This window comes from Cebidichthys violaceus, unplaced genomic scaffold, assembly GCF_023349555.1.
Source record: "Cebidichthys violaceus isolate CVI_PGR_0920_01 unplaced genomic scaffold, fCebVio1.0.p SCAF_141, whole genome shotgun sequence".
Lineage (NCBI taxonomy): Eukaryota > Metazoa > Chordata > Actinopteri > Perciformes > Stichaeidae > Cebidichthys > Cebidichthys violaceus.
Genome location: NW_027176309.1, coordinates 267,480 through 292,500, shown reverse-complemented (window position 1 = coordinate 292,500; position 25,021 = coordinate 267,480). Strand labels below are relative to the sequence as shown.

The 25,021-nt window shown below is 38.9% G+C and overlaps 1 protein-coding gene across 3 annotated transcripts; it reads right to left on the bottom strand.

Moving 5' to 3' along the window:
• Window positions 1–3,084: 3,084 nt before the first annotated feature.
• amph (amphiphysin) lies at window positions 3,085–24,041 on the bottom strand. Of its 3 annotated transcripts, none has more exons than XM_068709297.1 (21): window positions 23,851–24,041; window positions 21,417–21,497; window positions 19,446–19,500; window positions 19,249–19,343; window positions 18,260–18,355; window positions 18,060–18,167; window positions 17,555–17,640; window positions 15,604–15,679; window positions 15,316–15,398; window positions 14,577–14,715; window positions 12,741–12,860; window positions 12,505–12,588; window positions 11,981–12,007; window positions 10,993–11,016; window positions 9,980–10,264; window positions 7,533–7,574; window positions 5,498–5,785; window positions 5,192–5,242; window positions 4,638–4,826; window positions 4,385–4,486; window positions 3,085–4,260 (listed from the first exon to the last, which is right to left on the bottom strand). In XM_068709297.1, the coding sequence occupies exons 1-21, from the start codon at window positions 23,917–23,919 to the stop codon at window positions 4,156–4,158; spliced, it is 2,205 nt and encodes a 734-aa protein (XP_068565398.1). In that variant the 5' UTR covers window positions 23,920–24,041; the 3' UTR covers window positions 3,085–4,155. The 3 variants fall into 3 exon arrangements, with proteins under 3 accessions (XP_068565398.1, XP_068565399.1, XP_068565400.1); XM_068709298.1 differs by having other exon boundaries at window positions 9,980–10,261; XM_068709299.1 differs by having other exon boundaries at window positions 12,741–12,851; window positions 23,851–24,040.
• Window positions 24,042–25,021: the final 980 nt, after the last annotated feature.

Below are 25,021 nucleotides of genomic sequence, written 5' to 3'. Positions count from 1 at the left end.
TCTTTATTCAGGGTCATTTGTGAGAAAGTCATTTGTGTGCGTTCAGAGGAGTGTTTTTGACTCAGCATCATGCGATCACTTACCTGTGGTCTGCACTGTAAATCAGATGCTCTTGTAAAGAGGAGGGGAATTGTGTCTTTCCTCTCAGTCAGCAAAGGCCAGATCAGTGTCTCTTTTAACCCCCTCCTAACTGTTTAACTTGTCTCGAGGTTCTTCCAAGGACCTGCAAAACATTTGTATCAAGCAGCCTTACTAATCTTTAACTAACAGCCTAAATATCATTAAATAATAAACTCATCAACATCTATCTGTGTATGTCACAAAAAAGACAAAATGTGAAGGACAAAAACACTTTTTTTCAGCATTTATTAATTCTTTTATTTATTCATTCCTGTATTTAGCTATACACTTATTATTAGATTTATTTATTTATAATTAAGACATTTTTCCTCTTACTTTATTAATTTTCACATTTATTAATGCATTTAAATATTTCCTCTATTCATTTCAGCATTTATTTATTCTTTTATTTATTCATTCCTGTATTTATTTTTCACATATATATATATATGTATATATATATATATATATATATATATTTGAAGTCAAAAGTAATTTCAAGAGGGTACAGGACCGCATGGGATCACTTTCTGATTTCAAAATCATAGCAGCATTTAGAAGGAACAAAAGTATCAAAGACCTTCTAGTACATGCCTCCCTTGGCGGCAAACACAAAAAAGAAAAACATGGCAGACACTTTAGAAATATCAAATTCATGGTGAACCAACATACTCACCTGAGTGCACCTGTCTGGCATGTGACTAAGCCAGAGTCAACAAACTTGGTCTATTGCATTGACTGCTGTGTCTGTAATAAACTTTATATTGGTCAGACCAAAAACAGTTTAGTTCTAAGATTGAAACAACATTTAGAACGCCTTAGGTGGTCTGGGACCGGTCTACTTTCTGTTCCCAGAGTCAGAACTAAACATGGAGAAGCAGCGTTCACTTCTTCTGCTCCACATTTCTGGAACAAAGTCCCAGAAAGCTGCAGGTCTGCAGAGACCCTCAGCTCCTTTAGATCCAGACTGAAGACTTTTCTGTTTGCTGCCTTTGATTGAACCACATTCAAGGATATTAATCCATTTCTGTATTTTACTACTGTATTTATTTCTTAAACTGCTTCTTAATGTTTTAATGAATGTTCTTCATTGTTTTAAAATCTCCTTTTCTTTTGCATTAGTTTTGATGCTTGTAATGGTTTTATGTGAAGCACTTTGAATTGCCTTGTTGTTGAAATGTGTTATACAAATAAACTTGCCTTGCCTTGCCTCAATCAAATTAATTGGAGCTAGCGGATCCTTGTGTGGGTAATGGAGTGGTCCTGGTTTGGGAAATACATCCTCGTAGGTTATTATGTTTTATTGTGGTTTGATGGCACTTATTCTCTTATTTATTTATATTTTTACATCTTCTTAGCACTTAGAGGTGTTGATCTTCCCCCATATACATTTCCAGGACCCCCCACCTGTAAAAACACAAAAAAAATAATTATAACAAATTTACCTCCTCTGATGATGGCTGGGACACCTCCATTTGGAGACCCGCAAGCTAATTGAATAGCTAATACAAACCCATTTTTGAGAACAAGTGTTCCTAATACAAAGTTTGTGAGCCCGTGCATTCTGGCCGCCTAAGGGCAGCCAGATTTCTTCTTTTTCCCCATCACCTAACCTGACAGTGCCACAACTTTTCCATCATCCCAGCCATTATCCAAACATCTCTCCCATAAACACCTTTCATTTGAATTCCTTTTAGTTCATGTTGGACCGTTTTAAAGCTACCCGACCTTTAGAGGAACCTCCACTCGGGAGACGGACCGTGGACATCCTGCGACTTCTTTTAGATCTCTACTCCTGCTGCCCGGCTTGCATCTGCTCCGATACTCTTTTTAAACCCCTTATATTATTTTATTGTTTTATTATATTTTTATTTATTCATTTTATTCATTTTTTACCCCATTGGTTTAAACTTTTAGTCTTTTAAAACTTTCTTTTCCCAGGTTCTATTGTACTTTTATAGGGGGATTTTAACAAGCTATGCTTTCCAAGAAATAAACTCCAAGATCTTTTTAGACTGACTGCACCACAGTCTGCTCTACTCAACATAGTCTCAACTTTATCCCCACGAAGGGCACCAATAAATCAACACTACCACAAGAGAGTGAAGCTGGCAGCTTATTATCAACACAAACAGGATTCAGAGCCGCTGCCTTTCACTCACAAATCAGAATGAACTTCCACAAGTGTATTGCAGGTACCTCATTGTTACAGGACCACAGTGTTATTGCAGCATTCAGGAGGAATAATAGTTCGCAGGACCTCCTGGTTAAAGCAACATCACAACCCTTTACTAAGCCGAAACCCAGGGGACAGGGTGAATATTTTTAACACCGCGACTGCTTTACTAATCGATATACCAAGGAGGTCTTCCATGCAGTGACCCGTGACAGTCTGAAATCTAAAAAACTGAATTAATTTCATTAAATGTAAACAGTGTGGTTTGCAATATGTGGGTGGAACTGGCAACACCATTCCAATTTGATTTACCCAACCCAAATAGAATATATTGAATAAGAAAAAGCTACTGACTCCCTTTAAGAAACATTTCCTCCAACATGGCTGGAAATCTGTTCTGACAACAGTTATACAGTGTACTCCTAGATGGAGCACTCTCCAAAGACAGAGGGTGGAAAGGATCTGGATATATCCAGACTGGATACCACACATCCAAAACACCTCAATGAGAGACAGGAGCTTCGTGGTGTGAGGCAGTGATGGACAGTCACTACATCACTGGTGGTTCCCAGCAAGATAATCACAATCCCCTAACTCCCTAACCCAACCACAACCCACCACAACCACGTGACATGTTGAGATCTGGGAAAATTGACACACTGTGGTGAACTTCCCCAAATCTTAACTACAACCAATGGGACTCTATGGCAGCTATACCAAAGAAACGAGCCACCGTCTCCAAACTGAATAAACATCAGCACAGGCATAAGACAAACAGACACAACAAATGTCAGGACTCTAGCATAAACTTTACAAAACTTATATTCTGTGATTCTCCAATCACCTAATTCCAAAGAAAACTTTGACAATTTCTATCTCAAGAACTCTTATTTATTGATCATGACAAATATTTATGGAATGTGCATCACAAAAAGGTCTAAATTAAGGTTCAACTTTAATATCAAAAGGAAGTGACATTATATTTGTTCATCTAAACAACTGTAGCAATATGAGACCTTAAATATATCAACAACATAGATTGCATATTGCAGTTGTTAATAGCTTACCTGTGATCATACACTTATAGTCTTCTGGTTGGCTCTGTTTCTTGCAAATACAATGTAAATAACACGTGACTTAAACAGCTAAACAGTAATATTTGCAATTGTGGGAAGATTTTTTTTTTGGAAAACTTACTTTGATAAAAGATTTGAGATTTTCATGCTGGATGTGCACTGCTTTCTTTGTCAATGCTCAGATGATAAATGTCTCATTCTTTTGTCAAGAACAAAGCAACACTTGTTACCGACTAAACTCATCACCACATTTGCCAAAGAACAAATCACCACATACGCTCAACAATGATATAATAGAAACACACTCCGTGATTCAAGGGCTACAGTTATGACACGTCTTAAAATAAGAATGTTACACTCGAGAACATTTAAATAGAACACAGCACTACAGAGTCTTGAATAGCAGAGCAACATAAGTACAACAAACGTCTTCTTTTTTCTTCACAAACAATAGCTTTTTGTGAAGAGATTGCAACATTCCCAATGCATTATACTTTTTTTTTCTTTCAAAAGCAACAAAAAAACATCTCAATTCCAGAGAAGGGTAGACCATATAATCACATCATGCTTAGTAATTTTCAGTTATACTGGGAATAGTACTACTTTTTCTGACCATGAATTCTAGTTTGTGTAGATTGTACAGTTTCAAACCATCGTGTTGTCCAGCAGACCGCTGCAGCAGGTTACAAGGTGTTTTAGGTGTCGGCTACATGCTGACTGGACAGCTTGGACACAGATGTCTCAAACTTCTGCTCGTTTCTCTCCACAAGCTGAAGAGACTTCTTATGCCAAACGCTGTATAAAGTTTTCTGGGAATAATCCTTTGTGAGCACCAGCGCCAAGTGTTAACCACTCACTTTCTTTGATCCCTGTGAGCCAGCCGGCATCCTGCAACAACAACCACAAAATGACTATCAGCCTGAATCACTGTTCACATTATGTTCATTACTTCCTTCCTGTATGCTGGTGGCTTTTAATTACCAGACCAAAATGTCTCACCACCACTTCTCACCTGATCCTCTACTGAAGCAGTGGGAACCACCAACACCACTTCACCTCTTTTCAGTTCCAGCTCATCTGAATTTGCAGCCTCAAAGTCATGCATTGTCTCCACCTGCTGGAAGAAAAACACCATCACCCCTCTGCTGACAACAGGTTGAGCATGTAAACTATTTCTGTTGAAAACAACATTACACCACATCAACTGTGTATTTTAGAATCTTCTGCTTTAAACGTTTGAAGTTGGTATCTGGAGTAAGACCCGCCTTGTAGAGGAAGTCATCAGGGAGTCCCGACACTCCACCAGATGGACTCATATGTTTGATAGTCTGGTTTACAGCTGTTACACCGTTGTCACTGACGGCAGTGGGAGAGATGATGTCAGCATCACGGTCGTCATCTCCTTCATTACTGGAGGCCGGCTCGATCACCACGGAGGGGATTGGCATCTTTTCCTGAAGACAAAAAAAATGTAGTCTCACATTAATAACCTTTCACTTTCTCTGAGTTATAATAATAAATAAATAAAGAAGCACAACTAAATGTTTTATACTTAATTACATCGAAATGAATTATGTATTGTATCTCCACGTTACTGATCATAATTTAAAATTCAATGAAGAACGTGTTGTAGTGTTGATTGGGTTAGTTGATTGTCTACTAATGGTCATGTTAAGGGTTAATACTTTCAGACACTGGGTTTACATTTATTATTGATTATTACAGACCCATTCACATTTGAAACTAAATGATAATTAACTTGAATGCTTTTAATGCTTGTTTTGATTACCGCTCATAATGAAAGTTGAGTGATAGTTACCGATGGAGCTGCTTCACCTGGAGATGTTTTAGCTTCGTCAGCAGGAGGAATCTGTTTGCAAACAGAAATCATTTCATAATACAGGAACAGTCACATACGGAGTTAACACAGTCTGCTGCACATTAGTTTAAATGTATTCAAATATATTTATTATTCAGAACACATCAGTTTGTATTTTGGACAAACATGCAATATAAAACTATTTCCCACAATTTCCATGTTAGACAGGGTTGGCGTTAAAATAAAATTGAATTGAATGATGATGATAGCTAGTATTTATTGTTTGTGATAAACACTTCCACTCACATCAGGCTTGTCTTCCTTCAGGCTGCCAGAACTTTCTGCTGTATCTTCCTCACCAGCAGAGGAAGCTCTAAGTTCCTCCAACTCTCCTCCAGCTCCCCCTGCTGGAAGCTCCTCACCAGCAGGTGGCGCTGGAGGTTCCTCACCAGCAGGTGGAGCTGGAGGTTCCTCACCAGCAGGTGGCGCTGGAAGCTTCTCACCAGCAGGTGGAGATGAAGGCTTGTCTTGTTCCTCAGCAGCTTTTGTCACTGAGGCTTCTGGAGCGTCGGTTGAGTCTGCGGTAACTTCATTCTTTTGTAAAGAAAGATGATGGTCAACCCTAACATTGTTTCTGCAATCACTTTGCCCTCTACATGTCTAAATGGACCGTTCATGAATACTCATCCAGCCTCCATCTCTGCTTGTGTTGTTCATCTCAACCTGCATACAAGTTGAAAGTACTGCCCACACCGTACACAACACCTTTCATTTGCAAACCCGCAAAAACCTGGCTTTTCTTCCGTCGACCTTCACCAACTGACTTTAACAATTTCTACGTCTATACCTTCTATCCATCTCTTAGACCCCATCCCAACTAGGCTGCTTAAAGAGGTTTTACCTGTAGTTAGCACCTCGTTACTAGATATTATCAATCTGTCTTTACTAACAGGCCATTACATCCTGTTACAGAGACTAGAACATTTGATTGGCATTAAAAGAAACGCACTAAGCTGGTTTAAGTCCTATTTATCAGATCATTCTCAGGTTTGTAAATGATGAAACCTCGATGAACACCAACATTAGTCATGGAGTTCCACAAGGTTCTGTGCTTGGACCAATTTTATTCACCTTATTTAGGCTTCCTTTAGGCAATATCATCAGAAAACACTCCATAAACTTCCATTGTTATGCAGATGATACTCAATTATATCTATTGATCAAGCCAGATGAAACCAACCAGTTAATTGATACCATTATTACAAAAAATAGAAATGCCAGCAGAATGGTGGATAGGTGAGATAAGAACTAGTTTACTATTTAGAAATGATGCAAAAACAGAATTTAAATATTTTTTTATTATTTTTTTATATATACTAGCTTTGACTGTAACAGTTTGTGTATTTGCACAGAACTGTCTAGGTACGGGGTCTAATGGTATATTAGATTGATGCACGTAACACAGAACCAAAGTCCACAAGTTCTGTCTGAGTTCAAGTTTGAGCTGTAGGCCGTTAACAAAACGATGTGTGGTTAACACAACAAGCTAACGCATAGATGTGCCTACCACTGCAAGGAGGAAAAAGTAAACCTCGTCCTTTTCACCATGTTAGATGCAAAAACTGAACGGGATGCAACAATTACAGAAGCAATCTGCATTTACATTGGCTTGGCTTTATGGCCATATTCCATAGTATTGCTCAGATATAACAGAACTAATAACTCTGTGTGCTTTAGCCACGTTATATCTATATCTATATAGATATATATATATATATATCTATATAGATATATATATCGCACTGCAATACATAAATGTTTGGGTGCTTTGAATATCTATTCAAGGTTAAGCTAATATAAATACTGCTCCTAATGGGTTCATTTCATTTTTTTATTATTCTAGTTATTTAATATTTTCAGTTTAATAGCATAAAAGATTATCCTTTTATAGCGTATTTTGACCTGTTGCTTTTTTGAAACAGGGTAATACAGAAGTGGTTGTTGTTTTTATAATAAAGATACTTTACCAAAGTTGGCCCAGCAGGAGGATTGTGTCTATCTTTGACACCTTCACTTCCATCTGTTCTATATAAATGAAAACTAATTGATCCGTATGCATTTGGTTTTCATTTCTGCAGTACCAATTATATACCGATCAGATTATATTTTTGAGGTTACAAAGCACTATGGATCAAACAGTAAGAAGAGATACACATAAGAAAAAAGTATAATGTCTATTGCAAAAAACAGATTAAAGGATAGAACTGCTAAACAGAAGAGTACATAAAATAAATTAATAGACTATTCCAAGTCACAGGATGTACTTAAATTTAAAACTCACCATCTTATCAAAATCAGCAAAGAATGATGGGGCAGTAGCATCCTTCAGGGAGCATGTGTCAAAAGCAGAGAAGAAGAAGAGTCACAACTGACAATCACAATCTGGAAATACATGATTTTTCATTCAGAGAAGAGAAGAAGAGTCTTTAGTGTATGAAGATACAGGACGTACAGGGAATAAGGCTTCTGAGGGTCTGATGATGTAAGCATGCAGTTAGGGTCAATGTCTACTTTAAAGCAACTAACATCAGCAGTGACCTCTGACCTCTGCTCTGACCTCTTTGTTCCACTCAAAGACGAAACGGATAAGTTCGGTAGTTAGACCTGGCCACTGACAGTTAACGAAAATCTCAAAGATTGAAACTTACAGCTGGAAGGCTGAATGGTAAAAGCAAAAATTACAATGAACTAATATCAGAAGTTCCTGTTGACTGAAATAGCTCTGAACAATCTGCAACTAAAATATGTGAAAGCTGTAATCAGAACAGTTGAATTAATCTCTGCAAACTGCTCATTTCAATGTGTCGATGGACAATGGGTGGAAATTCAAGTTTAGTTTGAAAAATTACCTGTGAAAATCCATTAAATGCATTGGTCACCTAAATTGAATTGCAAAGACACAAATGAGTGTTTGAAGGTTCCAGGTAAAATAAGTCTAAGATGAGCTGCAACGATGGACTCGATGTGTGAATGAAAGAATCAAATGAACAAGCAGATAAAGCAGGCAGGAGGAGAAGTGGGAGGAGCTCAGGCTGGGATCCAGGTTTCAGGAGAACTACTTTCACTTCGATTCTCAAACTGTGGGAAGGTAGAAGACGGAAAACGGGTTTTAATTTTTTCTATTCTACCCTATACTAGTCTACCACAACGAAGACGGAGGAAGTCAAGTACCTCTTCCTTTTCTGTGTCTAGCTCGTGGTACAACTTCCCAAATCTCCGGTTTGCAGACTCATCTTCGGACATGTCTGAATTTTCTGGTTCTTTGTGAATTCTGGTAAGGATTACATCTTTAATTCCCTCTGCTGTTACAGAGAAAGCAGCAGAAGCAAAGTTTTGTTGATTGACAGAAGAGCTGAAGCCACTGTTGTGACTAACTTCCTGCCAGGACATGGCGTTGGAGGCAGGACCCTCAGTCCCTGAAGAGGCTGCTGGGAAAGTGCTGGCAAAAGGGTCTGTATCCCATCCACCTCTTCCATCGCAAGTGTGCACAAGTCCACCTTCTCCTGAGGTCGCAGCAAATGGATCAAATTCAAAACCACCCCCCTTGTCTCCAAACTGTGTCTGAGCAAAAGGATCTGCATCAAACACACCTCCTCCCTGTGTTTCAGCAAAAGGATCTGAATCAAACACACCTCCTCCCTGCGTTTCAGCAAAAGGATCTGCATCAAACACACCTCCTCCCTGTGTTTCAGCAAAAGGATCTGCATCAATTGCACCTCCTCCCTGTGTTTCAGCAAAAGGATCTGAATCAAACACACCTCCTCCCTGTGTTTCAGCAAAAGGATCTGCATCAAACACACCTCCTCCCTGTGTTTCAGCAAAAGGATCTGCATCAAACACACCTCCTCCCTGTGTTTCAGCAAAAGGATCTGCATCAAACGCACCTCCTCCCTGTGTTTCGGCAAAAGGATCTGCATCAAATGCACCTCCTTCCTGTATTTCAGGTGAGGGAACTGCATCAAACGCACCTCGTCCCTGTGTTTCAGCAAAGGGATCTGAATGAAACGCACCTCCTTCCTGTATTTCAGGTGAGGGAACTGCCTCAAACGCACCTCCTTCCTGTATTTCAGTTGAGGAAACTGCATCAAATGCACCTCCTCCCTGTGTTTCAGCAAAAGGATCTGCATCAAATGCACCTCCTGCCTGTGTTTCAGCGAAGGGATCCGAATCAAACGCACCTCCTCCCTGGGTTTCAGGTGAGAGAATGGAATCAAACGCACCTCCTCCCTGTGTTTCAGCAAAAGGATGTCTGTAAATTGATTTGAGATCAGTTACTTTTCCTGGCAGCTCTTCTTCTTCTGAACACTTTCTGTCTGCTGCATCGCTCTCTGGGGAATCTTGTTCTACTGATTGAGACCGATCTGCTGCTACACCATCATATCCACAGCCCAACCCCTCCAAGACATTCACTGGGGGACAATCTTCATATGAAATTTCATCATCGGCACTCGCCCAGCCTCCCCCTTGACCTCCATCTCCCCACTCCTCAGCAGTCTCATATTCAGACCCAGACCCATCTGGAGACCTGGACCACTTGTCCCCTCTGTCCTCTGTACTGTCCTCAATCTGTTCACCATACTCATTGGTGAATATCAGTCCTGGGGTGGACTTCCTGCGATCTTCCTGCCCTGCATCTCCCACTGAGTCTGACTGCCTCCTCTGAACTTCATTACCTCGAACTGCAGAGGAATGAAGGTCGGGGTTAGTTTGAGAGTTCCAGCTGCTAACCTCATCTTCAGCTGCTGTGGCTACCTCACTGTCCTTAGGAGGTGTAGCTGTGTCTGCACCTGGCTGCCAGCCATCTGTCTGGGGCAAGTCATGAGGAGGTGAAGCTGTGTCTGCACCAGGCTGCCAGCCGTCTGTCTGGGGCAAGTCCTGAGCCCCATGTGCCCCACCCTGTGCCCCCTCCGGCCCTACAGCAGGGGCCTCCACTCCTGGAGCAGCATCTTCATTTGCTGACACTGAACCAAAGTCAGCGGACCAGTCGGCGACGAAGCTGGTGTCTGCAGCCTGCTTGGGAAAAGCAGGAAATGTAGTGTTAAAGTTTGACCCCCCTTCTCTAAACCCACAGTTCTGAGTCAAACTGGATGCAAATACACAGTGCGTGTGTTTTTAAGACCGAGACAGGAATGATGTGAGAATCTAGAGAGGTTGCACATAGAATACAACTATGATCAGACTGTCTAAGTAAGAGATGCATGACTCAGTTTTCTACTTAACAAATCTGTATTATTTGCTGACTGATGTTCTACAGGGTGATACAAGGTGAACATGTGATTTTACTGATGTTCTACAAGGTGTAGACACACGTCTACAAGATATGTGATTTTACTGATGTTCTACAGAGTGAACATGTGATTTTACTGATGTTCTACAAGGTGAACATGTGATTTTACTGATGTTCTACAGAGTGAACGTGTGATTTTACTGATGTTCTACAGGGTGAACATGATTATAGTGATGTTCTACAGAGTGAACATGTGATTTTACTGATGTTCTACAAGGTGAACATGTGAAAATATTGATGTTCTATTGGTGAATATCATCAGCGTGGGGACAGTGAGTTGAAATTAAAACTCACTCTTAATTCATAATTCATTGTGTTTTAGTGATGACAATAAACAGATGTGTAACTGTGTGTAACAGTGTGTAAGAGATGTGTAACAGGTGTGTAGCTGGTGTGCAACTGTGTAACAGATGTGTAACAGGCGTGTAACTGGTGTGTAACTGTGTGTACTTACAGGTTGAGCTGTTTGGGCGTTTGCCTACAACAATCAGAAAAGCGTAGAAGATGGTTCAGAGACATCTACTCTGATCTGTGTACTGATGTAATGTATTCATTGATTTATTTTTAGAAAAGTATTGATTTGTAAAGTTACTACACTAACTTCACTTTTACATTCATACCCCAATCTCCAAATATATCTAACTTTAACATCATAAATTTAAAAGATGTTATTCATTGTGCAGTGTAAATTCATATCTTACCTCTTGAACCCTAACCCTATTTTTATTGCATACCCATACTAAAAAGAGTATATATCTGCAACCACAAGGTGTATTTGAATAATTCTGGTGTTATAATAAAGGGAGGACTTGTGAGATTTGTTCATATGTGTAAATATCAGTATATTTGTTACTGGTTAAGAGTAAATGAAGATGGCACACAGCACAAATTGAAAACTTTCAGGTTCGCCAAAAAAAAAAGCACTTTCAGGATGATTATTTCTTTGTAATGATGCAGCTGCAAGTCAAAACCTCTCCCGAATCATAGCACAATATGTGAACAGTCTCTATGCAAAGTTTGACTTTGATAACGTGAAGCAGAACAACATTAGAGAGGTTTTAGTACAGAGAGTTCAGACGAGGTCTCCAAAATGGTCATTTTGGCACAATGTGTGTCATTTTAATTTTCTCATGTACCAAACTATATATTTCACTTGTATATCAAGTCATTGCAAGTCACTTGCCTAGGTGACGCTATATGGATTTTGATGTTTGGTAATAACTTTAGTTAGCTTTTGAGTTGTGTTTGGAGCATGTAAAAACGGCTTAAATATTCTTGTAGCCCAGGCTCTGCTGTTTAATCTGAAGTATAAAATCATTATATTCGTTCTTGATAAGTGCATTCTTATTCACTCTGTACGCTAAACTTTCTCCACAGCCCCCCAAAATGGGGGCGCTCAGGCTCAAGAGGCAACTACAATTAAGACAGAAGACTTTACTTACCGACCACATATCCCAAGGCACAGCAGTCTGAAAGAGGCAGAGCACATATTGTTCATGTGGCTCATATTATAAATATAAAAAATATCAACATATTATTATCAAATGGGATGGATTTGGAATGATAAACTGGACGTTTGACTCTGACCACACATCTTCACTCACTCATGTAGTTCACAGACATTTAGAAAATAATATATTCATGATTATTGTCTATGTTTTACTTATTTTTTGTATTTTGCTACAGCATCAAGAGATTAACTCTCATTTGAACACAAAACTCAACAGATTCCATAATCAGGTAATCAGTGACCCGTCTACCTGAGACTGTGTCAAATGAAATATACTGAGAGCAGGAAAATCAGCAAGTTTTTGTAGTGATCTACTTCAGTCTCTTAGTCACCAGACCACTTTGTTGGTGCAACTTGGCGTTCTAGCATTGTTTTGTCCATCAAACATATTCAAGTGTTCTTGAGTACTCTGGTCAAACTGTTGCAAGTGAAATGTGAATGTCAGTTAAAGAGAACCTGTGGTATCGGAGAAACACTTTCATCTGGCTGAAAAGCATCAAAGTCCATGTCGAGAAGAGATTCTCCTGGTCTTTCATTGGGCTGTGGGCAGCAGCAGCAACAAACAACATCATCAACAACAACACCACACAAAGAGGTAAGCATGTGTATAAAAACACACAAGGTACATATTATCTGCATCGGTTTGTTTTAGGAAATGTTGCCAAATGAACACAGAAGAGGACTCCACAGACCTGCGATGGTGAGGGTGCTGGTAAAAAATCTCCTCCAAATAGGTCGATGATCTGCTCTTCTGCCACCTCCTTGGTAGGTGTAGCTTTTGGTGGTGGAGGCACCGGCGGCCCCTTTTTAAGCTGCCAAAAAAAACAAAGATGTATGTTGTATAAATTGTAAAGTCCTCTGAGGCTAATTTGTGATTCATGATTTTGGGCTATAATTGAATAAAATTATTGAAATTGCTTATTATCAGGCTGCTCTAATAGGTCTCTGAAGACTCTTCAGTCTATCCAGAATGCTGCAGCACTAGGAAAAGAGATCATATTACTCCTGTATTAGCTTCTCTGCACTGGCTCCCTATAAAATCTAGAATATAATTTAAAATCCTTCTGCTTACCTATAAAGCCCTAATTGGTCAAGCACCATCATATCTTAAGGAGCCTATAGTACCATATTATCCTACTAGAGAGCTGCGCTCCCTAAATTCAGGGTTACTTGTGGTTCCTAGAGTCTTAAAAAGTAGAACAAGAACCAGAGTTTTCAGCTATCAAGCTCCTCTTCTGTGGAACCAGATTCCAGTATCAGTCCGGGGGACTAAGACTTTCCTTTTTGATAACGCTTACAGTTAAGGCTGGTTCAGGTTTATAGTTAGGGCAGGCTCAGATATATATAGTTAGAGCTGGCTCAGGTTTATAGTTAGAGCTGGCTCAGGTTTATAGTTAAAGCTGGCTCAGGTTTATAGTTAGGGCTGGTTCAGGTTTGCCTTGGATCAGCACTAGATATGCTGCTATAGACCCAGACTGCTGGAGGACTTCCTTTGATACACTGAGCTCCTCTCTCCTCCTCGCTTCTTTATATTCATGTCCCATTAATGCACATTACTAATTTTGCTTCTTCCCCGGAGTCTTTGTGCTTTTTCTTACAGGTTTCTATGGAACATGGTTTTACCTGGACCCTGGTTGTGCCTTCTGCCATGTCCCTGTTGACACCCACTGATATTATTATAGCGTGTATACCCTATATAGTGTTGGGGTTTGTTTTTTTTTGCTTCAGCTTAACATCATTTTGTTGAATTTGGTTAATAAATGACACCTTTTAACATGTACTCCTGCCCATCAACCGGCTGCATTCAACATTTCAAACGTTTTCCTCAGCCAAGCATCACCAATTTACCACCCCTTCATATTGGGTGGTGGCATGACATATACAAACACATATGTACACACACATCACAGATATACACATACATTACATATATACACACACATATTTGTCCAAATGCCTTTGACAAACATGTAAACGCTATTGAAGGCTAACACTGAGAGTCAGTGTCTCGTGACCTTAACTATTCTAATCTCAGCCATCAACTCTACTGTATAGAACACCTATGGTGTTATATATATTCACTCAACACATACAGTAAAACAGACAAATGTTACATGTTCACTCACCAGTTAACAGACAAAAAGAGGGCAGCAAAGAAAAACAGTCATATAAAGTTACTGTGAAGTTCCAACAGTTGACTGAACCAACAAACAGATCTGATTAAAGTAAAATATATAGAAACACTATATCTGCCGGTACAGAGGTTACAACACAGTTATTTATAAATCACTCTTAAATAATCTACCAATCACTGTTATCAATCAATCATTGTTTTATATATATATATATATAAATACACACGATTAGATCTACCTGTGATGGAGATCTGGATTAAGTACGGATAACATCTACCCATGATGAAGATCTGGATCCAGTTAGGATTAGATCTACTGTGATGGGGATCTGGGTCCATTTACAATTACATCTACCTATGCTGTGAATCTGGAATGATTAAGCATGAGATCTACCTGTATAGGGGATTTGGGCCGCGGTGGTCCAGGTGAGACTGGGCGGAGCATGTGATTAGAGCTGGCGTCTGGACTCTCAGGTGGACTCTCATCTTCTGGTGGTGATGGGGTTCTGGCGAGTCGCAGTGGTCCTGAATCACTGCGTGACAAGACAGAATTCATGTGATCACATGGTGTCAGAGTCTTCTGATGGCCAGTGTCAGATGTTATAAACAGACACCTGTATAGCAGGTGTTTTAATGTAATGCCATAAAGTGGACTAAAGTGTACAACTGGCATTCCTTATCTGTCCCTATATACTTTCATCTTAATGAACAAGTTTATTGGGAAAGGACTTTTTAGATGTCCCACAGACATAAACGTAACATTGTTTAAGGAAACATGAACTGGAAATCTTTCTGTGATGTTGTGCATACGTTTCCAACAATATATCTAACAGGTTAGACTCGGTAGATGGTGATCTGTTTCTAAGTAGCAAAACATCAATGTTTTAGACACATAGCACTTTAACTTCACATCATCTCTGAAGACATAACATTAAAACACACAGATGTGACCCAGTTAACTGAGATCAATGGACTGAAAACGCCTGAGATCGTCTCATCAAGAACATTCTCAAAGCATTATAGCAATCTGAAAGATGATTCGATCACACAGAAAAATACACACTTGATCATTTCCGTGAAATAAAATCAAATATTTTACAAAACTACGATAACGTTTAAAAATAAAAATTGACCTCGGTGCTCCTTGGATGGTGAACATTTTGTCAGAGTGCTGCTCAGCCAGTTGAGTCATCACCTCATACAGCTGCCTACATACCTGAAGGGGAAAAGTTAGAAGAAAAACAACAAGTTCACCTCTCCCCATGTTACATGTGCTGTCACAAAGTGCCCAAACACACTGATGTCTGTCATGAGTCAGACTGAAATATAAGCTTTAAAATTTTCATATTGTTGTTCTAATCGTAAAAAATTGTAAAAAACAAGTAGTTACACCCCCTCCCCCCCCCCCCCCCCCCACTCACCTGAGATATCTCGCGGTGAAATTTGGCCTCCAAATTGGTTACACTTTTGTAGGTGCTGATGTAGAAACCAACCCGGCTACCAAAGTGAAAGAAAAACAGTTTTTGATTGTTAGTGATTTTATGTCGTTGTTGCTTTCCAGATGATCTAAACTTTGTTGATTAAACTCTTCTTCTGTGGATCTGCACACATTTTACAACAGAGGAAGTCTCAATAGTGCAGGAAGAAGCAGTGCTAGAAGGTTTGTATTTGGTTAGTCAGTCAGCTCATGAACATCTAATGTAAACTGTCAGGACGACTTCACATTAAGAGAGACTCAGCACCTGAATCTTCTGCAGTATCTTTACAAGTGGATGTTTTCTCTAACATTTGTTTTAAGGAAATAAGCCAATCAAAGATGTTTGACTTTCAATGAAATGCTTTAATTGTACTATAAGTGTAACTAGAAGCTGACTCAGGTCTATTATCAGGGAGGGTTGTTTGATTCAGCCACATGTTGTGATCATAGTTACATTTCTGTTTGAAATGTGAGAATAATTGCAGTCAAATTGAAGGCAACAAACATAAAGAGGACCACGCTTAGCTGCTGACAATGAATGAGTTCAGGCTCCACTGCAAACCCACATCCTCCCTTTGTCAGTTTGTCAGTTGAGTTGACTGAATGAACTCACTATTAGATACGTTTCCAGTGTACAAAGAAAAGCGTAAAGACTTTGTAAAAACCTTTTTCAATTAAACTCTGAGATCTGAGATCATTATCATGGAATCACATTTCTTCCTATCTTGGTCCCCTCTCATCTAACAGTGCAGAAACCTCAGTATGATCATTGGCACCCACCTTAACTTTGACCAGGATATTAGTTTAGTTGTCTGTTAGTTCATTTGTATCTGCAAAGGCCTTGGAAACAGTAATTCATGCATTCAATTTGTTCCGGTTATATTATTGCAATGCACTCATGCCACACGCAACAAAACCTCAATAAACTTCAGCTTATTCAAAACGCTGCAACCAGTCTTGAGTTCAGAGGAGAGAACACATCACACCAGTTTTAAAATCACTTCATCGGCTCTCAGCCTGAATGCAAGCTGAGATCCTGGTAGGTCATTCCTCTGTCAAACCTCAAAACTAAAGGCGACGGGGCCGATTCTGTTAAGGCCCATCTATAAAAACCTGCCGGAGGAAATCAGGGATCTTCTTAAAGAAAATCACTATTTCAGACTTGCTTTTTATCTTCTTTGCTGTTGTTTTATTATTCTTTTGTGATCATAATATTGTTTTAACTGTTTGCATATTGTCTTCTTTAATTGTATGAAAAGCACTTTTTCACTTATTTTGCTTTTTAAATAATTTTTACAAATAAAAGTATTATTATTATTAATATTAATATTGTTATTATTTTCATCATACCTTGCATTAAAATGCGGAGCAGGAATTTCAATCCATTTCTGCCTCTTTCCTTTCAAAACGGTTTTTAGACACCAGTGTTTTTATTTGGGATTCTGAATTATTCTCCGTCTACCCCCTGCCCCTAAAATTGTGAAAGTACAGGTGTAAATGCACCCAAAACGCATTGAGGATGGATTGTGATCGGCATACAACCAATTATGAAAATATATTTCCACGTTCTCACATTTTTTACCAACACTCATTTTCTTTAATAGCTGTAGTAGCACCAATAATAGCAGGATAATAATAGAACAATTAGGACTATTGATAACATTTTAAAAATAGTATTGTTATTTGCAGGTGCTAATCTTATGTTTTTCAGCAGAAGAGATGCTAGATTTTTAGTCTGAGATTTGAATTTCAACTCTTTCTCGAAACCCAGTTTCCATAGAAACAGGTTATCAAACTCCACAGAGTGTAATGTCAGTTATTTCTTCCTGTTTAACATGCACAAAGCAAAATTTCGTCATCAGCTATCAGGCAGGTGTGTATGATATCTGACTCACCTGTCCCAGAGACTCGGTAGTTCATCCTGCAGACCAATGTTCAACTCATCAAACACTTTCTGAGCCTTTTTCAACTCGTCTTCTGCCTTCAAACAATAACAAGCCTGTTTAATAAAATGAACTCCATACAGCACCTGTACAGGTGACATACAAAACCTGAACAGGTGACATACAGAACCTGAACAGGTGACATACAGAACCTGAACAGGTGACATACAAAACCTGAACAGGTGACATACAAAACCTGAACAGGTGACATTCAGCACCTGTACAGGTGACATACAGAACCTGAACAGGTGACATTCAGCACCTGTACAGGTGACATTCAGCACCTGTACAGGTGACATACAGAACCTGAACAGGTGACATACAGAACCTGAACAGGTGATATACAGAACCTGAACAGGTGACATAAAACCTGTACAGGTGACATACAAAACCTGTACAGGTGACATACAGAACCTGGTCCCTGAAGTTCTAATCTCCCTGTCACACGAGGACTCACCTTCATCATCTTGCGGTCGTTCTTCATCCCTGACACCTGCAGGGTTTCAACGTGATGACGAGCACTGTCATAGTCGATGAGTTTCCGACTTCGTTTGGCCACACGAGTCTGAAAGTCACAAAGTCTCAGTTTTTAGATGAATGAGTTTCTACATCAACACTGGGATTGATTTTTTAATCAAAAGATAAAGTGTTTGTTACTTTGAGGTCAGGAAACTGTAGCAGGTACTCATCCAGGTTCAGCAACGTCGAGTCCACCAGTTTGTTGTGAAAGTCTTCCCACATTGCATCACAGTCCTGCAGGAATCACATAACAACTCATGTTGGCATAGCAACACATCAAAACTTTGAAATTATTCTGTAAGATCTACAATGCCAGGGATCAGCATGCCTCGTTTGGGCTTTGGGTTAAAGCCAGCCAGAGAGACTAGAGCACCACTCCAGGTCTGTTGTGGCCAATTCATAGCTTCAGTGAAGAACTCCTCTGGGCCATAACCTCGGACCACTTTGACTTAATAGACCCTGTAGGAGGAGCTGTTGCCACCAACAACAAAGCTCCCAGGGTCACAAGGAAAAACATTGTGGTCGGGCTTAAAATAACTGCCTAAACTAAGTAAAACATAACAACGTAACATAAACATCAGTTCAAAAGGACTCAACACTGGTCTCCTGGTTGAAAGTCCCGTGTTTGTTTGACACATCCACCTTCTCTCACCTTTCCCCCCGAGCATCTAATAATGATGCGGATAGGTTTACATTGTAGGTACTTGAAAGACTGGCGAGTCTTATATAGACACTTAAGGGTGTCTTGTGAACCGGTATCAGTCGCTGAGGGCCGGGACAAAGTTATATTTACTTATGTATGTACTTGACAACAAGCTGGTAACATGTAAACTTAGATAATAAAAAAGTCTTAGAGTTTAGTTTTAGTTTGTTCCCGGTTCAGAAATCTGTTTAAAACTTTGTTTGAAAATCACAAGTGTTTCAGTTTATCTGGTGAAGACTTGCACACCTAGTCACTTGTGTGTTACAGTGAGACCTGGTCGCCTGTGTGTTACAGTGAGACCTGGTCACTTGTGTGTTACAGTGAGACCTGGACACCTGTGTGTTACAGTGAGACCTGGTCACTTGTGTGTTACAATGAGACCTGGACACCTGTCCTGTAATGTGGGTGATTTTATGACTCTGACCTTCCCAATGACCATGATGTCATCTTTTCCATGCCAGTCTGGTTCATAGACTTCATGCAGAGACTGTGTCAGGTTGATGGAGGCCTGCTGCATCCCTGCAGGGTCAAAAAGACAGTGAGCTGTGAACGTAGTCATTCATTTTTGATATGTTTTATACATGATGTATGATATACTGAACAATAAATACTCTTTCTCGCCTTTAATGGCAGACATGTAGGCCTTCATCTCCCTCTGCAGCCGCGAGCCTTCAGACTGACAGAACAAACACAGAGCTGGTTAATAACACGGACAAACATCAGTCGTTGTACTTTAGTGAATCGTGAATGCCTCCAGTTTTCTGGGATTTTGGTGTGTTTAATAGGTGAATTTGAAGTCAGGTTCATGTTTGTCAAAGATGAACTAAACTAGGCCAGAGCTAATGTCAACAATGAAAGAAACGTCCTTGATAGAGAGCTGAGCATCACCACAGACCGACCTTAATACAAACTAAACCACAGACCGACTTTAATACAAACCAAACCACAGACCCACTTTAATACAAACCAAACCACAGACCCACGTTAATACAAACCAAACCACAGACCCACGTTAATACAAACCAAACCACAGACCCACTTTAATACAAACCAAACCACAGACCCACTTTAATACAAACCAAACCACAGACCCACTTTAATACAAACCAAACCACAGACCGACTTTCATACAAACTAAACCACAGACCTACTTTAATACAAACCAAACCACAGACCCACTTTAATACAAACCAAACCACAGACCCACTTTCATACAAACTAAACCACAGAACCACTTTAATACAAACCAAACCACAGACCCACTTTAATACAAACCAAACCACAAACCCACTTTAATACAGACCAAACCACAGACCCACTTTCATACAAACTAAACCACAGACCCACTTTAATACAAACCAAACCACAGATTCACTTTAATACAAACCAAACCACAGACCCACTTTCATACAAACTAAACCACAGACCCACTTTAATACAAACCAAACCACAGACCGACTTTCATACAAACTAAACCACAGACCCACTTTCATACAAACTAAACCACAGACCCACTTTAATACAAACCAAACCACAGACCCACGTTAATACAAACTAAACCACAGACCCACTTTAATACAAACCAAACCACAGACCCACTTTAATACAAACTAAACCACAGACCCACTTTAATACAAACCAAACCACAGACCCACTTTCATACAAACCAAACCACAGACTCACTTTAATACAAACCAAACCACAGACCCACTTTCATACAAACTAAACCACAGACCCACTTTAATACAAACCAAACCACAGACCGACTTTCATACAAACTAAACCACAGACCCACTTTCATACAAACTAAACTACAGACCCACTTTAATACAAACCAAACCACAGACCCACGTTAATACAAACTAAACCACAGACCCACTTTAATACAAACCAAACCACAGACCCACTTTAATACAAACTAAACCACAGACCCACTTTAATACAAACCAAACCACAGACCCACTTTCATACAAACTAAACCACAGACCCACTTTAATACAAACCAAACCACAGACCCACTTTAATACAAACTAAACCACAGACCCACTTTAATACAAACCAAACCACAGACCCACTTTAATACAAACCAAACCACAGACCGACTTTCATACAAACTAAACCACAGACCCACTTTAATACAAACTAAACCACAGACCCACATTAATACAAACTAAACTACAGACTAACTTTAATACAAACTAAACCGCAGACCCACTTTAATACAAACTAAACCGCAGACCGACTTCAAAACAAACTAATCTGCAGACCCACTTCAAGACAAACTAAACTGTAGACAATTTATATTGATATAGATTTGAGCCATTATTTCAAAGGCCTTTTCTGTTTGGTACATGTATCAATATGCAACACGGTGTTTTAGGGAGCTTACACATCCATTTATGACCAAATGTTTGAGTGGAAATGATGAATGGAAATACATCTATGGAAATAATGCACACGCACATTTCTGTCTTCATGCTAACCAGAGTTTTGGTTGGAAATCTACACAGTTGTGTGTATTGTATCGTTAGCCGCTACAGTGAGTTTATTTAGTCGAAAACTTTGTAATGCTGGTCCGTAAACATCTCTCACCTCCTGTCTCCTGAAGTTTACGACCACTTGTTCAAACTGCTCATCTTTGGTCTCATCTGCTTTTCCCAGTTTCTGCAGCACCTGAGAAATGACAAAATTATACAGATTCATGAATGCTGACATAAAATACTGCCACTTTTCTAAATAAACAGTCACATTTTAACAACAATATGTTACATTTTGACTGTTATACAGATACAATTGTATCTCAGCTCCACCTAAACATCATCAACATACATGTGACTAAGTGCAAGATAATGTAAAAACAATAAGCATCCTAAAACCTTGATGACTTTGTTCTTGTCTACTGTTTTAATAAAAAAACCTGACAGCAGCTTTACAGACAGGGAGTCAAGAAAGAAAATTTAAATTTTACAGGAAATGTTCTGAGTTTTTTTTTCCTTTTTTCTACAAAACAATAAATTGTCCATAGATTTACATATATTTGCAGTAATTCAAAACTTTGTTGTCAAAATTACAGGTAATTAAACATTATTTAAGATTACATTTATACATATTATAATTTAATGCATTTGGAGAGATTCTAAATGTAATTTCATGTTAAATGTAAGTTAATATTTTATAGATTTTTCTTGTTCATGATGATGGCCTAATGCATATAAAATTACAGAAATCAGTCGTCATTCAAAGGGTTTTTTCCTTAGAATTGCAGGTCCTTAAACATTTTGATAAAACATTTTTCATGTTTTTTAAAAGGTAATTAATAGTAATTGTACAAACTCAGGAGTATATTACTGTAGAAAGACCAAACTAGACATTTTGCTGGGGGGGTACATTATCGTTTCAATTGTTATTATAAAAATGACCAATACAAATTAAAATTTAGAGTTTATATATATATATATATATATATATATATATAAAAAAACTCCCAATTCCCAAATGAAACACTAAAAGGAAAACAGCTAAATCAATTCAACATCCTGGAGAATCCCAAGAATATATATATAAAAAAACTCTAAATTTGAATTTGTATTGGTCATTTTAATAATAACAATTGAAACGATAATGTACCCCCCCAGTAAAATGTATAGTTTGGTCTTTCTACAGTAATATACTCCTAAGTTTGTACAATTACTATTAATTACCTTTAAAAAACATGAAAAATGTTCTTGAACTTTGATCCATTTCTTCTCTGCCATATAGTTCAGAACTTACATTTTTGGGTCCATGGCTCCTTTAATGTTCAATGCAAATTGTTTTACATTATAATTCTCCAACATGACTCACTAATATTGTAAATTTGCACTAATTCTGTATAAATTAAAAGTACATATTATGTGTTGATATATTCTGTTGTCAGTGGCCTTAAATTAAGCTCTTTTTGACGTACCATACTTGTTTTTACACTGTCCAATGAACATTTATAAACTGTAAATATTCTCTGTATTAATGCAGTTTATTATATGTCATTTTGTGGGAAGGTTATTTGCTGTAGTTTGAGTATCCGAGAAACAGCTACCTTTAGAACATGACTCTGCTAAGTGTTTAATAATGAATTGGCCCAGTGTATGAAACCCAGCAACACCTCCGATCAACCTGCTCAATGTGTCCCTGAACGCAACACAAAGGAGTTTATGTTCCATCTTTAGGAAACAGAGTTGATCAACACACAGTGTGACAGAACTTCCTGACAGCTGGTTGAAACCATCACTAACAAAAACTCTCTTCTCCTGCTTGGACTCATTCTCAAATGTCAGCTTGCTGTGATCTCATTGGTTGGCTGTCTGCCCATGAAAGGAGCTGGACAGCAGTAACGTCACATACTGATATATATATCAGTATGTATATATATATATACTATAAAATATATAATCTGTGAGAATGAACAGTGATACCTGCAGGACAATTTCTACACTGTATCAGTATATGTAAATATATATATATGAAGTATGCATTATACATGTATCGCTCAAATCAATTAATTCCGGAACCCGCAGTCCAAGAGCCCTCTCCTATAAATAACGTGCAGGTAGCTGATCCTGCGTCAGAAGTGACGTCATCGCGCTACACACAGGGCATCCCCTTCTGCCGACCTTGGATCAGGAGAACACCTTCTCACCGTCATTTATTTAAACACGTGAAATACATGTGTGACGTGACATCATAGCAAAGTGTTACAATCAGCGTTAATCCGCTCGGTCCGCTTCAGTCATCAAACACTCTCCGTCACTTTGATGATTTCACTGTTTTATGTGCTGATTTTAACGGAAACATCATGACGTCACCCTCTCTGCGTGAATCAATATCTGATCATGAAAAAAAACGTGAATATCGGAAAAGACGAATAATATCACGAGGCACTGCGGGCCTGCAGCCTCCACATCTCCGACGTCCTCCATCTGTCGCCCACCGTCACCACCTGCTTCATCCTCATCATCACATCCTCATCATCATCAGCAGCAGATCTTACCTTCTCCTGCGCGCGGTTCAGCCTTTTCTGCACGTTTTTAGCAAAGATTCCCGTTTTGATTTCCGCCATGATGAGTGCAGAGAGAGAGAGAGAGAGGCGGATTAACAACTAGAGAGACGAGCTGACAGGAGGGGGAGGTGTGTGTGTGTGTGTGTGTGTGTGTGTGTGTGTGTGTGTGTGTGTGTGTGTGTGTGTGTGTGTGTGTGTGTGTGTGTGTTTTGAGTGGGCGGGTTTTAAAGCGACAAGTCAGCTGATTGGATTGTTTTTGTCAGCCAACTAGTTTCTTTTGTTTAAAGGAAACTGTGTATCAAACACTGTCGTTTTAAATAACATACAGTCTGTACTGTCCCTTTAAATGTAAATGCATTCAGTATGTATAATATACAGTCTGTACTGTCCCTTTAAATGTAAATACAGTCATTATATGTAATATACAGTCTGTACTGTCCCTTTAAATGTAAATACATTCAGTATGTATAATATACCATCTGTACTGTCCCTTTAAATGTAAATACATTCATTATGAATAATATACAGGCTGTACTGTCCCTTTAAATGTAAATACATTCATTATATGTAATATACAGGCTGTACTGTCCCTTTAAATGTAAATACCTTCAGTATGAATAATATACAGTCTGTACTGTCCCTTAAAATGTAAATGTTTCATTATATATAATATACAGTCTGTACTGTCCCTTTAAAAGTAAATACGGACAGGAAAACACTGCATTACAGACATGAAGACACTGCATTACGACATAAAAACACTGCAATACGGACATGAAGACACTGCATTACGACATGAAAACACTGCCATATGACATGAAAACACTGCAATGCGGACATGAAAACATTGCAATACGAACATGAAAACATTGCATAACAGGCATGAGGACACTGCATTATATGCATGAGGACACTGTAGTATGGGTATGAAAACACTGCAATACGCCGAGTATGAAGACACTGCAATACGACATGAAAACACTGCAATTCGACATGAAAACACTGCATTACAGGCATGAGGACATTGTAGTACGGGTCTGAAAACACTGCAATACGGACATGAAAACATTGCAATACGGACATGAAAACATTGCATAACAGGCATGAGGACACTGCATTATATGAATGAGGACACTGTAGTACGGGTATGAAAACATTGCAA